Source organism: Lepidochelys kempii, chromosome 13, assembly GCF_965140285.1.
Source record: "Lepidochelys kempii isolate rLepKem1 chromosome 13, rLepKem1.hap1, whole genome shotgun sequence".
NCBI classification, from domain to species: domain Eukaryota; kingdom Metazoa; phylum Chordata; order Testudines; family Cheloniidae; genus Lepidochelys; species Lepidochelys kempii.
Window position 1 is genome coordinate 19853074 of NC_136392.1, and position 14310 is coordinate 19867383.

A 14310-nucleotide genomic window follows, 5' to 3' on the forward strand; every position below is an offset into this window, starting at 1 on the left:
CCCCATCGCGGAGATCCCACTCTTAACAACACATGTGGCAAATTGCCAGTACGATTATGATGGGTCCCATGCTTCCTCTTCTTGGGGGGGGGTTCAGGGCGCAGTTTCCTGCCCCTGAACTTGGGTATCTACTGTCCCACTAGTAACCCAGAGAAGGGTAGTGTGGCAGCACTCCCGGAATCTACTAATGCTATGGTCGCAATACCACCCGGGGCCCGCCCTCTACTCTGAGTCCCAGCCAGGGGCCCTAGGGATAGTGATAAACCACTTGAACTAGTGCTTCCTTCCCCTGGGCTACTTCCCTCTCCTGCTCTTCAGCTTGTGGGGCTTCCTGCCCTCTCTCTCTGCACAAGGCGGGTGTCTCTTTACCTAGGGTCTTGGTCTTCTAGCCAGCCACGGCACTTCTTCAAACTCTCCTCTATTTCAACTCCTCCAAACTGCACTCTGCTCCAATTCCTTCAAACTGCTCTCTGCGCCAACTCCAAACCACTCTTCTCCAACTCCTTCCCCTGGCTGATTGAAGCAGGGAGTTTTTAATCAGATGACTAGCTTCGGGTGCTCTAATTGGCTTCAGGTGCTTTTATTTAATCTATAGAAACCTTTCTTCCCTCTACGGGGAATAAGGCTTCTCCTCATCCTGGGACTTACATATCTCTCCTATATCACTCTCCTCCTGCCGTCTGGCCATGCTGTATCACAGGGAGCATTCTACTTTCATGCCGGCTGAGAAAGCCTGACAAATTGGAACTTTTGTTCCTTCCGTGTTTCTCTGAGTCTGAATGAGATGCTGGCTTTCAGACAAGAACACATCAAATCCTTCAGGTTGAGACATTTGGACTTTGAGACCCCACGCATAGGCAAGCTAGATATCAATTGATAAACTGTTACTTTCCATCCTGTTTTATCAGCCTTTAAACTACGTGGATGTAGCATGATAAGCAACTAATTGATTCGTCTTGTATAATGCAAGTATAACAGTTGCACAAGATGAAGGTACAGCTGCTTGATTAGTGCTCATGACAAGGAACTTCAGCATGTTAGAAAGGATAAGAAACTGCTACGCAAGTAATATCTTATCAGTAAGTGCTTAATGGAAAGATGATAGCAAGTGAGAAACTGCATGGATTTCAAAAATGGCACTGGGCATTTATGCAAGGAGACACCGATTGTGAAAGTGCAGGTGCTCAAGGCCATGCAAAACAAAGTATATTTCTTCCATACTCTTCCCCTCACCCTCAAGTTTTTGCTTGCACATTAGGACATTTGTAATGATTCCCATGACAACCACAGATGGCAGTCGGACTGTTAACTACAACAGTAAACCCCTGAGATATCCCTGATTCTACCTCAACCAATCACCTGACACCCACACTATTTTTAAAGCCAGTGTCCTCTCAGGCTGGGTTCCTGAGCACCCTCAGCTCCCACTGACCTATGCCAATCACGTAACTTCTTAAAATACAATCACCCTAGAGTCCTAAAATCCTGAAATACAGATGGGAGATATTTGTATGGGGCTTCCTTTTTAAGCTACAGCATCATCTAGTTAAAAAGAATACATTTGAGGAAAGAAATCTCCTCCAATACCATCATCTTAGTTTATTACAATGGAAAAAACTTTGAACATATTTTTACACTGTTTATCTAATTGATTTAGTCTCTGCATTTTACTCAGCTGGAGGCAGTGAAGATGCACTAGCCGATTTCATATTTGGTATGGAATTCTGATCCTGCAAATCAACGTAAGCAGGCAGCCCTATGCAGATTCACTGGAGCGCCCAGGCGGATCTGAATGCAGGATCATTTTATCTTCCATTTCACTTTGTGGTTCTGTGCACCAGCTCAATGCTGAAGAACCAAAGTTGTAAATGCAGCTGGAACACATTTAAATAAATACATCTCTTTATACTTAAATCATGTATATACTCTATAATTAATTTAAAAACCAAATTAAAAGTAATATTTCTACTATGCCAATAAAACACTTCTAGTAATTTTAAGACATGATTTTTAAGTCCTACGGGCCACTTTTGGTCCGAACTACTTGCCAGAAAGAAATTGATACAAGATTTTTCAAGAAGCTCATTGAACAAACCTCATAAGCCTTCCTATGCTCTGGGAAGGTCTCAGCCACCAACAACTCATCCCCAGCCAGGTCTATGGCTACCACCGTATTGTTCCGGTATTTCTTACACAGCTCCACCACCTCCAATGACCAGTCTGGAACGAAGAGCAGCAGGATTCAGGAAAAACCTTCCACCAGGGTCACCCCTGAGCTCTTGTCCAAACCGATGTGGTTGTTCACCGGGCACTGGACACTATTGGAAGACATCATTTTGGGCTGGATGGACCATTGGTCTGACTCAGTATGGCCGTTCTTATGTTTTTATGAATAGAAAAATTAAGTTTATTTCCAGGATTTCCCCCAAGTTTGAAGCCCTATAAAAAGCAACAAAACCCTAGAGCCAGATTTACAGACCAGAGCCAGAGAGGAAGAGCCCCACCAACAAGCGAGCTCACTGCCTGTAAAGATGGTAGACATGATAGGTTTTAGCCCTGGTTATTAGGCCTTCCAAGGGGGAGCCCTTCGTTATCATTACAGCCCTTGACAAGAGCAAAACTCCATGAGTCAGCCCCAGTAGGTTGTATTATGTTGTGACTTTGCACTTTAGAATGTATGTGCCTGACTATATAGTATGGGAAGAACTCCCAGCTGCAAACCCCTGCTTTCTCATTACCACAGGTCAGACAAAAGGGGTGGGGATGGGGTGGGCAGAGAGATCCTGTTTAAAATGGAAGGGTCATGCACTAGATGGATCTACACCCATACTACCATCATCTGGAGTTACACTCTGGGCATTAAGTGCAATGGCAGAAACATAATAATCCTAAGAGTTAACTGCTATTGCACTCTTTTCATCCATAGATCCGACAGCGCTAAGTCTAAAGAAGGTAAAAGTATTATCCCTGTTTTATCGAGGAGAAGACCAAGGCACAGAGGAGTGAAGTGATTTGTCCAAGGTCACAGAGTAGGTCAGGACAAAAGCCAGGATTAGAACCCAGCTCTCCTGATCCCCAGTTGGGTGTGCTAGTTATTTATGTACTGAGGTTTGTACTAACGACGCAAACAAGCACCCATCCCAAGCTCTAGGCACCATTTGCAAACCCTTAGAAGAACGATCCATACATTGCACACTAGTTTTCAACTCACTGAGGGCATTAACCTGGCAGCAACGTGAACAAAAAAAAAAATCAACCCAACTAAACCATCCCTCCTACACGCAGCTGGGAAGACCAAGACCTACATAAAAAACAAAACAGCATTTAGCTGGGCACAGGGCAATCATTGCTCAGAGCAGCAGGGGCATTGTGTCTTTTAACATGTGTAGAGAAAATGATATTTTCCATACAAAGAAGCAGCATAAGAAAAAGAGCATCAAGGGACAGGATTCTATTCCCAAGGCCACATTTGACTGTGGAGAGGGGTGAGGAAGGCCTTTTCTTCCACAGCAGTGCATCTGGAGGTGCCAGATGAGATCCCTGCTTACCCCTTTGTAAATATTCCTCTCCAAGTCTAGATTTATAGGAAGCAATTAAAAAAAGATTCATCTAAACCACTTTCTGAGGACTACACAACCATCCAGATTCCCTGAGTGAAAGTGTAAGCCCATGGACAGCCTGCTGTGAAGATAAGCAAGTTTCAATGATGCCAATGGATGGAAACAGGCAGTTCTGCTTTGGAGATGGAAGAAAATGCCACTCTCTCTTAGGAGATAATGAAGGAAAAGATGAAAAGTCCAGAGGTGAAGAATTCAGGTGCTCCAGGCTCCACTGGCAGATTTAATTTCGGAGTGCTGCCAACAGCATGAGGAGCACAGCACTTCCCTTAAAGCCCTTACTCACTGCCCTTTGGGTTTGTTTAATTTTTCTTGGGGGAAGGGAGAAATCAGAGAAACCTTCTAAAAATATTAAACTAAAACGGGGAGGAGGGCAGACACAAAGGTGTGGTCGACTCCAAGATTAAATTCAACACAGCTCAGAAACACAGAGGGTGGCAGCAACAGGAGGGCAGAAGTTATGAAAAAAGAGAGAAGTAAAAGCAGTAACTGACTAGGAAACATGAGGCTTTTCTAGATGTGTCTGTCATCTCATTTAGTCTTTCTGAAGGACCTTCAGAGTTAAGACAGCAGGGGACACACTTGCTGAAGGCCCCTAACAATGCACCTGCAGTACTGCCTGGCTTTCAGGGACAAGGGCTCTATGACATAGACACTATAGAGTTTGCATGTGGGCAAACAGATGAGCTGGCAAACCTAGTGGGCGCACATTCATTGGCCCTTTAAAAACACAGCCTGGAATGGCACCTGAAAGGTTTTTCTGTAACTATATGTGCTTCGTGGCTTGGAAGTGATGGGCTGATCACAGTTACAGGAGGGAAAAACAGAGAACGACTGCATCTGCCAAGTAACAGCAATCCACGCTTTAACTGCTCAGAGAAGAGTCTACACACTACCACACTGAGCATGAGGTCTATGATGATGGCCAGAGGAAATTATGGAAGTGACCACTCACTACAGAAATACCTGCCGCTAGTTTGGATCTGCAAAAAGAAAAGGAATACTTGTGGCATCTTAGAGACTAACAAATTTATTTGAGAATAAGCTTTCATGAGCTACAGCTCACTTCATCGGATCACTTCATATAGGATCACTTCCCACCTTTTTAGATATAGACCTGCCAGACATTACTAGTATGCCTTTTCACCACCCATCTACTAAGTATCCCGAGGCAACTGTTCAGCAAGGATTTCAAAATGCCAGTACATGCCTTTGTTTATGAAAGGTTAAGTTATTGCAAAATTGTTTCCTAGTCTTCCTGATTGTGCTATTTCTAGAATGCAGCACGTCAAGATAATATAGAAAATTGGCTGACTTACCATATAACCCCTGTTTTAGATAACTGTATCAGCTATGGATAAGTATTTTATTTATAGAAGTCAATGAGTTTAAGGCCAGATTTTAAAAGATATTTAGATGCATTAAAATGCAGATAGGCACCTGGTAGGATTTTCAAAAATGTTTAGGCACCTTTCGAAATCTCACTAGGCACCAGGCTGCATTTTCAGGCACCTACATACATTTAAAATTTTGGCCTTTAGTGAACGTGGCTTAGTGTATTTCACCTGTTTTTTGGACCTGGTCCTGCATAGAGTATGGAAACAACAGGTTATTTAGTTAGCCCTCATCATAACCAGACAATGGAAGTGCAGTCATTGTATAATTGTTCTCCTTGCCCATGGAATGTTTCCAACTTGAGCATCTACTCTGCAGCTTTACCTGAAGTACTGCCAGGTATCTTTGTTACTGCTTTTAAGTACTGATCATTTTTGTTCTACACTGCTTTGGGATGGTGGGAACAGCACTATCTGATAAACATTTCCAACCCCACCTCCCAAAGGAGTCCAGAAATTTGTTTCATTCTCAACTAGGAGCTCAGGTTTCCCCATCTTTCTCATGGAATGGCATAATACTGAACGAGGTTCCAGTATGGACTGAAGCAGTGTATTTCAAGGGTTTGGTTTGTTTAATACCAGAATTAGAAGAAGGCATATTATACATGGTATTTCAATACATAACTAATAGTCTCTTCACAAGCAACCTGTCTGCCCTGAATCCCAGTTATAATAAGCAATCCCTTAACCAGGCCACATCTCCTCTAAACCCAGCTGGAGCTGTCCTGCATCACTCTACCCAGCTCTTGGTTTTTATTTTAAAGCTAGCTGCAGGAAATGGAAATGAATGACATCCACTCCACTTAACCTCTATTTCGCATCCACAAATTCATCTCTGCAAGGCAGGCCCAATGTTTCTTCCTTTTTCACCTTGTATCTTGTCCTAAGGGGTACTAAACACCAGGAGAGAACAGAGCCAGAGGCAGCCATGCAGTGAGCCTGAAAGGCCCCCATGGAACATATCTCCAAGTCCACACAGCCACCACCTGCACATGGGGCTCATCGTAGATACTGCTTCCCTCCTGAGGGGCCCTCTCAACAAAACACTAACAAAAGAGTGACATTCAAAGCTTCCCGATGGGAGGAGTGGGGCCATAGAACTAGAATACATTGCTCTCTTGGGTTCAAACACCTGACATGGATTGTGTATATTTCTAAAGAGACAGAAATGCCACAAAGCAGTCTTTGCTGCTCTAAGAGCTGCTGCTTCCAACTGATACGCCAGAGCATGTACCCTACCCCACAAAGTGCCTTTGACTAACCTGGGCACAACTCTAAGCTGGTCAGAAATTGCTTTTTGCAGAAATAGGGAAAACTGAGCTGGCATCCTTCAATCCTGAGACTGGGGAGATGTCAGATTTACCCGCCCCCCAGAGAGAAAAGACCTGGAAATCACTGAGTGGGTATGAAGAGTGTCTTCTCCTCCCTCCGTCTCTCTCTTCCACCAGCACCTACACGGGAAATAGTCATCACCTTCCCACGGCACTGAGACAACATTCAAATCAGAACTGAGCAACTGATGCTTCCCTAACATTTCCCCAAAGGATCGCAATTCAAGGCATTTCACACACCCCTCAAAGGGTCAGGAAAGGAGGGAGCAGAGCAGCAGGTGAACTGTAATACATTACTTGGCATATGGCGCATGCAGCATAGAATAGACCTGGCTTTGATGTTGAAATGCCTTTCTCCATCCTGTAATCCCTGATTAACAAGGTGAACCACTTCATCCGGAGTGAGGTCGCCCCTGTGGGAAGAAAACTTAGAAGTTAGCTAGCAAGCTTGTGAGGTTCGATACCCCAGCAATCCCAGAGGAAGAGAAACTGCTTCCCTAATGTAACATCACTGAGCTGGCTGTATTATTGCTGTATGCTGTAAAATACAGGAGAATCCAAACACTGCCCAACCAATGTGACCACGCTGGCAAAATGCCAGAAAGCTAAGGGCCACATTTATATAAAAAAAAAGGAGTACACTGCAGCCACCCTCATGTTGAACACTGGACCAGCCCCCTCAGAGCAAGAGGGAGCATGGTCTGCCAGGAACTGTAATTTCAGGGCCAGATTTACAAAGGCACCTAATAGCACTTACAAAAGTGTCTAAGCAGGTTAGGCCCCTGACTCCCTTAGGTGCATCTGTGATCTCCCTTTGCGCCTATATGCAGCACTAGCCTCCTTTGTAACTGAGGTCCTCAGTGACCCACATCTGTTTGGAGGATGAGGGAGGCAGCACGGCAGAGCTGCGTGGGATGCAAGTTGTCCTGAGAGATGCACTTTCACAAACCCCGCGCTCGATCTCCGCATTTCTTTAAATAAATGAACCAGTTTGCCAGCTGGGGAAGAAGAACTTTTTTTCTTTTGGCCAAAAAGTCTTAACATGCAGAGCTTTGCACTATCCTGGCAGCAGTGAGCGGTGTGACACAAAAAGCCACAGAAGCCTCAAACCATGTTTTGTGAGAAATCCCAGAGCTCTTCTTGCAAAGCTCAGGGCTGGTTTACTTAGCGACAAGCTGTTCTAAAGAGCACAGATGACATAGAAAGATAGACTGAGAGCTACAAGGGCTGCTCCCAAAGGCTCAGCCCACTAACTTTGCTGATAGAAAAGGTTACATTGTGGTTGGGGTGGGGATGTGTATCTGAACTGTGGTGACTTCTTGAAGGGGGTGCAGCTTAAGCCAAAAATTTAACAGCTGTTTCCCCACAGGCAAGACAATGCCCCTGGGGCAATCTGTCCTCAGAAGAGGGCAGCAGATGGAGCAGTTACCAGAGGAAGAACATTTTTAGGGGGGAAGGAAAAGTGTATACATGACTATTACTGAATTCCAGATAGAAATAAAAGGTGTGCTGCCTCCCTCCGGTCCTGGGAGCAAAACTCTGTTCTCCATTTGCTGGTCAGTGGCTTTCGCGCAGATCTCAGCGTGCTCTGTTGGCACAGTCTTACGCTTTACGGATTCACTTACTCTTCTTGGCCCCATGGAACAGGATGAACTTTGCAGTTGGCTAGGAGGTGAGGGCTGTACCTGACCTCAACATAGATGACACCTTCTTTTGCTTTCATTTCTACAAACTCATAGGCTATTCTTCTCACAGCATCGCGGTCCCCCCTGTATGGAAAAGAACAGGATTAGTCTGATTTATGAGTTCTCAGCAACTTATGGGCTGCTGATCAACAAGATAGGGGAGAGTGGACCTGCTGAGGGTCTGAATGCTTCCCAAGAGGCATCCCCGTCTCACCAGCACATGAAAATTCATCACACACTTAGAGAAATTAGAATGCAAGAGTCCTTTGGCTTGGAAGCGACCTATCTAGTGAGTCATTTAGCTTCTCTCCCTGCATGGTGCCAGGACTGACTGCATCATCTCTAAACCAGCTGGGCAAAAGCCTACTCCCCCACTTCCCAGGAACCAGTGATTTTTTTCAGATAAGCAAATAAAATACCATGATGTTATCAATCATCATTATCATAGTAAAGGGAAATGAATACATTTTGTAGCTTAGAGTCTCCCAAGCAAGCATTCTCAGGACCATTCAAGCCCCAAATCGGCAATTCTAGCTTGCAGATGCCTGAAACCGATAAGAAACTTGCAGCGGTTACCAGGCAATAAGTTACTTACACAATGGCAGGCAGGTAGAGAGCAAACTTTTCTAGAAACTGGGTGAGAGTGAGTGGCTCCGTGTAACTGACATGCTGCAAGAGGTCTTCAACAGTGTCACCAGGGAGCGGAATTCCTCTTTTCCTGGAAATCGATAAACATTTCACTTTTCTATTTCTCCACAGAACAGATACAGCACAGAAAAAAGGTATCTCACATATGTGCCTCTGGAGCTCCACCCAGATAAGAGAGGACTCTGATCTCTATCCCCAACAACAACAGACCCAGAACTATCCAAAGAAACTGAGCCAAACAGAACCTCTCTTTTCCTGATGCCTTGGTACTTCCTAGTCCTGGAAGCATAAATGACAAATTATTTCAAGAAAGAAATTTCCAGCCCCATTTATATAGGCTCAAGAGCTGCCAAACATCGGATTGCTTTTATCTGAACTGAGCCACGGAACCTTCTCAGGTTTGCCTGTTACTAGTCTCTAAGAGCCAGTCAACCTTGACCTTTCTGCTGAGGCTGCGAACAATTGTGATGTCATTTCTCTGACGTGGAAATCTTTGCACTGTGAACCAAAGCTGACACCCACAAGCCCCTTCATAGAGAAGCCACCAAAGAGCATCCAGATAGGAAAGCCCTTCCATTGCTACCAAAAGTGGGCTGTCTCTGAGCTTGTGAGCTGGAGGGGAAAGGCTCCAGATCTCAATACCAAGGCCTTGGCCTTCTCCAGTTCCAACAGCCAACTACACAACCTATCTTAGCCCCACCCGGATAAGAAAGGAGACTGATCTCTATCAACAATGCAGCAACAACAGATCCAGAAGTATCCAAAGAAATAGAACCAAAACAGAACCTCTCTTTTCCTGGTGCCTCGGTACTTCCTGTTCCCGGAAGCATAAATGCATAATTATTTCATGAAAGTAATTTTCCACCCCAATTATACATAGTCAAGAGCTGCCAACAAACTTCGGATTGCATGTCTAAACTGAGCCACGGAACCTTCTCAGGATTGCCAGTCGCTAGTCTCCAAAAGCTGGTCAATCCTTAACCTTTCTGCTGAGGCTGCCAACAATAGACAACAATTGTGATGTGGTTTCTCAGATGCGGAAATCTTTACACTGTGAACCAAAGCTGACGCCCAAGCCCCTTCTCAGAGAAGCCACCAAAGAGCATCCAGATAGGAAAGCCCTTCCATGGCTACCAAAAGTGGGCTGTCTCTGAGCTTGTGAGCTAGAGGGGAAAAACTCCAGATCTCATTTCCGAGGACTTGGCCTTCTCCAGTTCCAACAGCCAACTACACAACCTATCTGCAGGAAAATAGCGTGACTGATATTGCTCCTCTGCTCAATGTACACACGTTTTATTGCTCTGTGGTGTAGGAAATCTATGCTATGTTCAGAGTTCAATGACAAACGCAGTTACCACAGATTAAAACCCTGGCACTCAGCATACATCATTCATTACTGTTAAGGATTACTCTTTTCACATTGCCCTTTCCACTCTGATGACACATTGTTTGTTCAGTTTAAATGACAGACACCTCCAAGCCATGCCCTACATTGAACACTGCCCTTCCTGAGCCCGTGAACAGGCCCTTATCCTATCCTCATTCAAATTCTTCCTGCAGGCCTTTCTCTGTCTACGGTACACTTAACTACAGTGGGCTGGATGCAGGGTAATTTGGGATCATCTACACATATAAAGATATAAGACTTAGACACACTAGACTGTGTGGAAGTCAACATATGCACCATAAAAGGTGGATGAGTGCAGTCAAGCCTGACAGAATTCAAACCTGTGCTTTCAGGGAGTCTACGCAGGGATTGCAAACACAAGACTTAGAGCACCAATACAGAGTCTCTCTCATGTGTCACTACAACATTGCATTATTTGGATGTAGTCAAATTGAGTCAATCACAGCCCAGCAACTTTATTTATTTGCTGTTTGAGCTGTACCAAGCAGTTTTCGTGTCATGATCACTAAGTCATGATCACAAGCAGTATTCTATGCTTGGGGCCAGATTTTCAAAGCAGACTCCTAGACTGCCCCCACAAAATGCTGTCCCTGCACAAAAACCAGCATGCATTTTTGCTCTACCCTGAACTGAGCACTATATGTTGGGAGTGGTAGTTTTTGTAGGCTCCAGCTTTACAGTAGATATAAAAATAGCTCCAGTCACCTCCATTTATACAAGCATGGGGCAACCCTGGACTCCTGCCAAGTTGCAAGCACAGTTCCCTCTGGTGGTTGAAGTATGGACACTCCCATTTACAAGAGTCAAGAGAATCCCCCAGGTAACCATACAACCCAATCACCCACATTGCCATAAGGAAGTAGAAAAGCTCCAGAGAGTCAGATGTGTCAATGAATCCCTCACATGCACAGGATACCTATCCATACACTGAAATCTTTAACCCACTCCTTTGATCCTACAATATGTATAGATGGGTGAAATCAAGGGGAATTCTTACACAACATACCAAAGGGGCATCCAGCAATTAATGAGAAGGATTTTCTTGATGCACCTTCTGAATATTTATCTTGGCTGCGTCGCAGAAACTATTGCAAGTTTTGAAGGCACCTTAGTCCTGGCCTGAGAAGTAATTTTTTTCCCCCACACAAAAATATTTTATCAAATCCTCCAACCCATCCATTTTAGATGATGCCACATCTGTTCCATTTTTACTGGAAATTGCTTTAATGGCTAAAGCCCCCACAACTATGTTGAAGTGTTATTTGTTGGGACATGGGCAAGAACCTGCAAAGGCTGGTTGTTAGATTCAACCTTATCATGACGTTCTTGATAACAGGGATTTCCGCCACACTTTAGAAATCTGGCATTGTTTGCCAATGTCCTTTATCTTTAAATGAAACTTCTTCCAGGTGTGAAAGTTTATGTTTATCTTGTTTAAAATTATAGAGCTAGGTCCTCAAGTTGTTAATTATTTACCTTGCCACTCACCAAGTGTATGTGTCAATTAACCAGAGTTTGCCTCCCCTACAGAGCCCATCTGCTCCTTCTTGCTTGGATGGGCTCTGTAGCCAGCAATGAAGCCATAGCACTGAAGATTCTTCTTGGCAATGGGTTACATCTAGAGTGAGGCAATTTTTTTTTTTGCACAGAACCCTTTTTTTCCCCACTCCAAAACAAAAACAAAAAACAATCCCACAGAGTCAGGTCAAATTTGGTGTTCTGGAGAAAAAAGTTTCAACTTTTCTGCATTTTGGAATTTCCCTCCATTTTAAACAGATTTTCAAATTTTCAAAATCAAAACCAAATGTTATGGCTGACATGACACAAACCGTTTTTTCCAACATTTCAGTTTGGCAAAAATTTCAAAACATTTTCTTTTCAGGTCAACCCAAAACTATTTTTTTTTCAGGTCTGCTCCTGAACTGAATATCCAATTATTTACACAGCCCTAATTATACCATCAGGTTTTGAGATGGCAATGCAGGATCAAACAGAAAATTTACACTGAGTGCTAAGAGAAAAAACCCCTGCTGAAAACACAAACACTAGCATTAGTAGTGTGGCAAGTACAACTGACCCAGCCAATTGCTTTCTACAGACCAGGGACTGGCAGTCAACTAAAAGGGACAGCTGGTGGCAATGCTGGTGAGCTAGCGTTGTTTGCACGTTGCAAAACTCTATTAATGAGACAGAACACTGCGCTGTTTTACGTATATATTTAGAAATGGACTCATAACTCATTCTTTCTAAATTTGTTTGAAAGCCTGACCACAAAATCTGTTTCCCCATCTAACCTGTTCGTGTCGTTGTTTATAGCTCTGTTTGGTTTGTGGCTTATGAGCATAAGGAGATGGGCACTAGGTCACTGTTTGGTTACATATTTGACACCAATTCAATCCAGTTTCCCTACTACACTACTAGAAAGTGGTCAGCTCTGTGCATCATGCACTCAGTCACAGTGCTGGTTTACACTCCGACTAGGACATGCTGGTGACAGCCATTTGTTGTTTGCACATTTCAAGCAGAGTTTCCTGGACGGACATGGACAGTGAACTTTTGAGAACTGGGTGGAGACATACAGTGCTCTATAGGACAGTTTGGCTGGCAGGGCTCAGTAAAAAAAAATCCTTGTCTTTGTCAGGTAAAATCATGCTAATGGAAAGTAGTATAATTGTAACTAACACAGGACTAATCAGCAAGGACAGGGCCAAATTCTAGGAATTTTCTTTTTTAAACAGAGGTGCCTCTGTCCAGGAAATCTTTACAAATCAAAGCACCAGCTAAACACACTGAAGCAAACTGTTATTTTTAAACATCTTACTTGCCAAAGTATAAGATTGTTTCTGGCTTAATGGCTCCATCCAGGTGGACATGAAGTTCTACCTGTAATAATAATAATAAAAAAAACAAAGAACAATGACACATTCATAAAACTGTGAAAGTAATCTCTGGATCAGAAATATGCTATAAATATAGCCAGTATGGTGGAGTCACAAGATGGGAGCTAAAAGAGAGAACATAGAAAGCTACTCAATATAGAAAAGAAACATAATAAGTGTATGGGGGGGGGGTTGTTGGTTTTGTTTTTAAATGTCTGAAAATTGACAGAATTGGATTCATTGTTCTTCCCAGAGGTCACATTTTTAACATTCCCTCACAAGCAAAGATTCCTGTAAATAGTTAACACTGCTCAGAAAATTGTCCTACTCACATTTGGTCCCATAATGAGTTGGGGTGGAGAGGGGAGACTTTGTTTCTAACTTGCTCCAGCTTGATATTCATAACCTCTTAAACTAGTGGCTCTCAGCCTTTCCAAATTACTGTACTCTTTCAGGAGTATGATTTGTCTTATATACCCTCAAGTTTCTCCTCACTTAAAAACTACTTACTTTCAAAATCAGATATAAAAATACAAAAAAGTGTCACAGCAGACTATTACTGAAAAATTGCTGACTTTCTCATTTTTACCATATAATTATAAAATAAATCAATTGGAATATAAATATTGTACTTACATTTCCGTGTACGGTATATAGAGCAGTATAAACAAGTCATTGTATGAAATTTTAGTTTGTACTGACTTCGCTAGTGCTTTTTATGTAACCTGTTGTAAAACTAGGCAAATATCTAGATGAGTTGATGTACCCCCTGGAAGACCTCTGCGCACCCCCAGGGGTACGTGTACACTGACTTGAGAACCACTGTCTTAAATGCTGACTAATCCTGATTTCTGCTTGCTGAGAATGCCATTCCATAAGCACCTCAGTTTCTCAACCAAAAGCTACCCTTGCTTTGATCATGTTTCAAAATGGTGCTTTAGTTTAGACCCATTACACTTGAGACAATAGCCCAAATCACCTTTAATTCTAAACCTCTGCTTGCCACACACTTTCAGAGATAAATAATTTCTGCTAGGAGCAAGACCTCTTGGAAGATAAAAGACTGGTACCTTTTCAACACGCGGTGGATGTTGCAGATTATTTGCACTTGTCCTTGTTGATTTCTTTCATCAGATTTCTTTTGGCCCAAACCTCCAATTTGTCTAGGTCACTCTGGACCTTAACCCTACCCTCCAGCGTATCTACCTCTCCCCGCATCTTAGTGTCATCTGCGAACTTGTGAGGGTGCAATTAATCCCATCATCCAGATCATTAATAAGGAAGTTGAACAAAACCGGCCCCAGGACCAACCCCCGGGGCTCTCCACTTGATACCAGCTGCCAACTAG

General features: G+C 43.4%; 1 protein-coding gene across 1 annotated transcript in view; it reads right to left on the minus strand.

Moving 5' to 3' along the window:
- The window catches only part of LOC140897214 (adenosine deaminase), a 41039-nt gene that overhangs the window by 18512 nt on the left and 8217 nt on the right, over positions 1–14310 (minus strand). The window contains exons 2-6 of the mRNA XM_073309606.2: positions 12905–12966; positions 8623–8745; positions 7968–8111; positions 6640–6755; positions 2096–2220 (exon numbers count right to left, since the gene is read on the minus strand). Coding sequence (XP_073165707.2) covers positions 2096–2220; positions 6640–6755; positions 7968–8111; positions 8623–8745; positions 12905–12966 — 570 coding nt within the window. The remainder of the gene's footprint in view (positions 1–2095; positions 2221–6639; positions 6756–7967; positions 8112–8622; positions 8746–12904; positions 12967–14310) is intronic.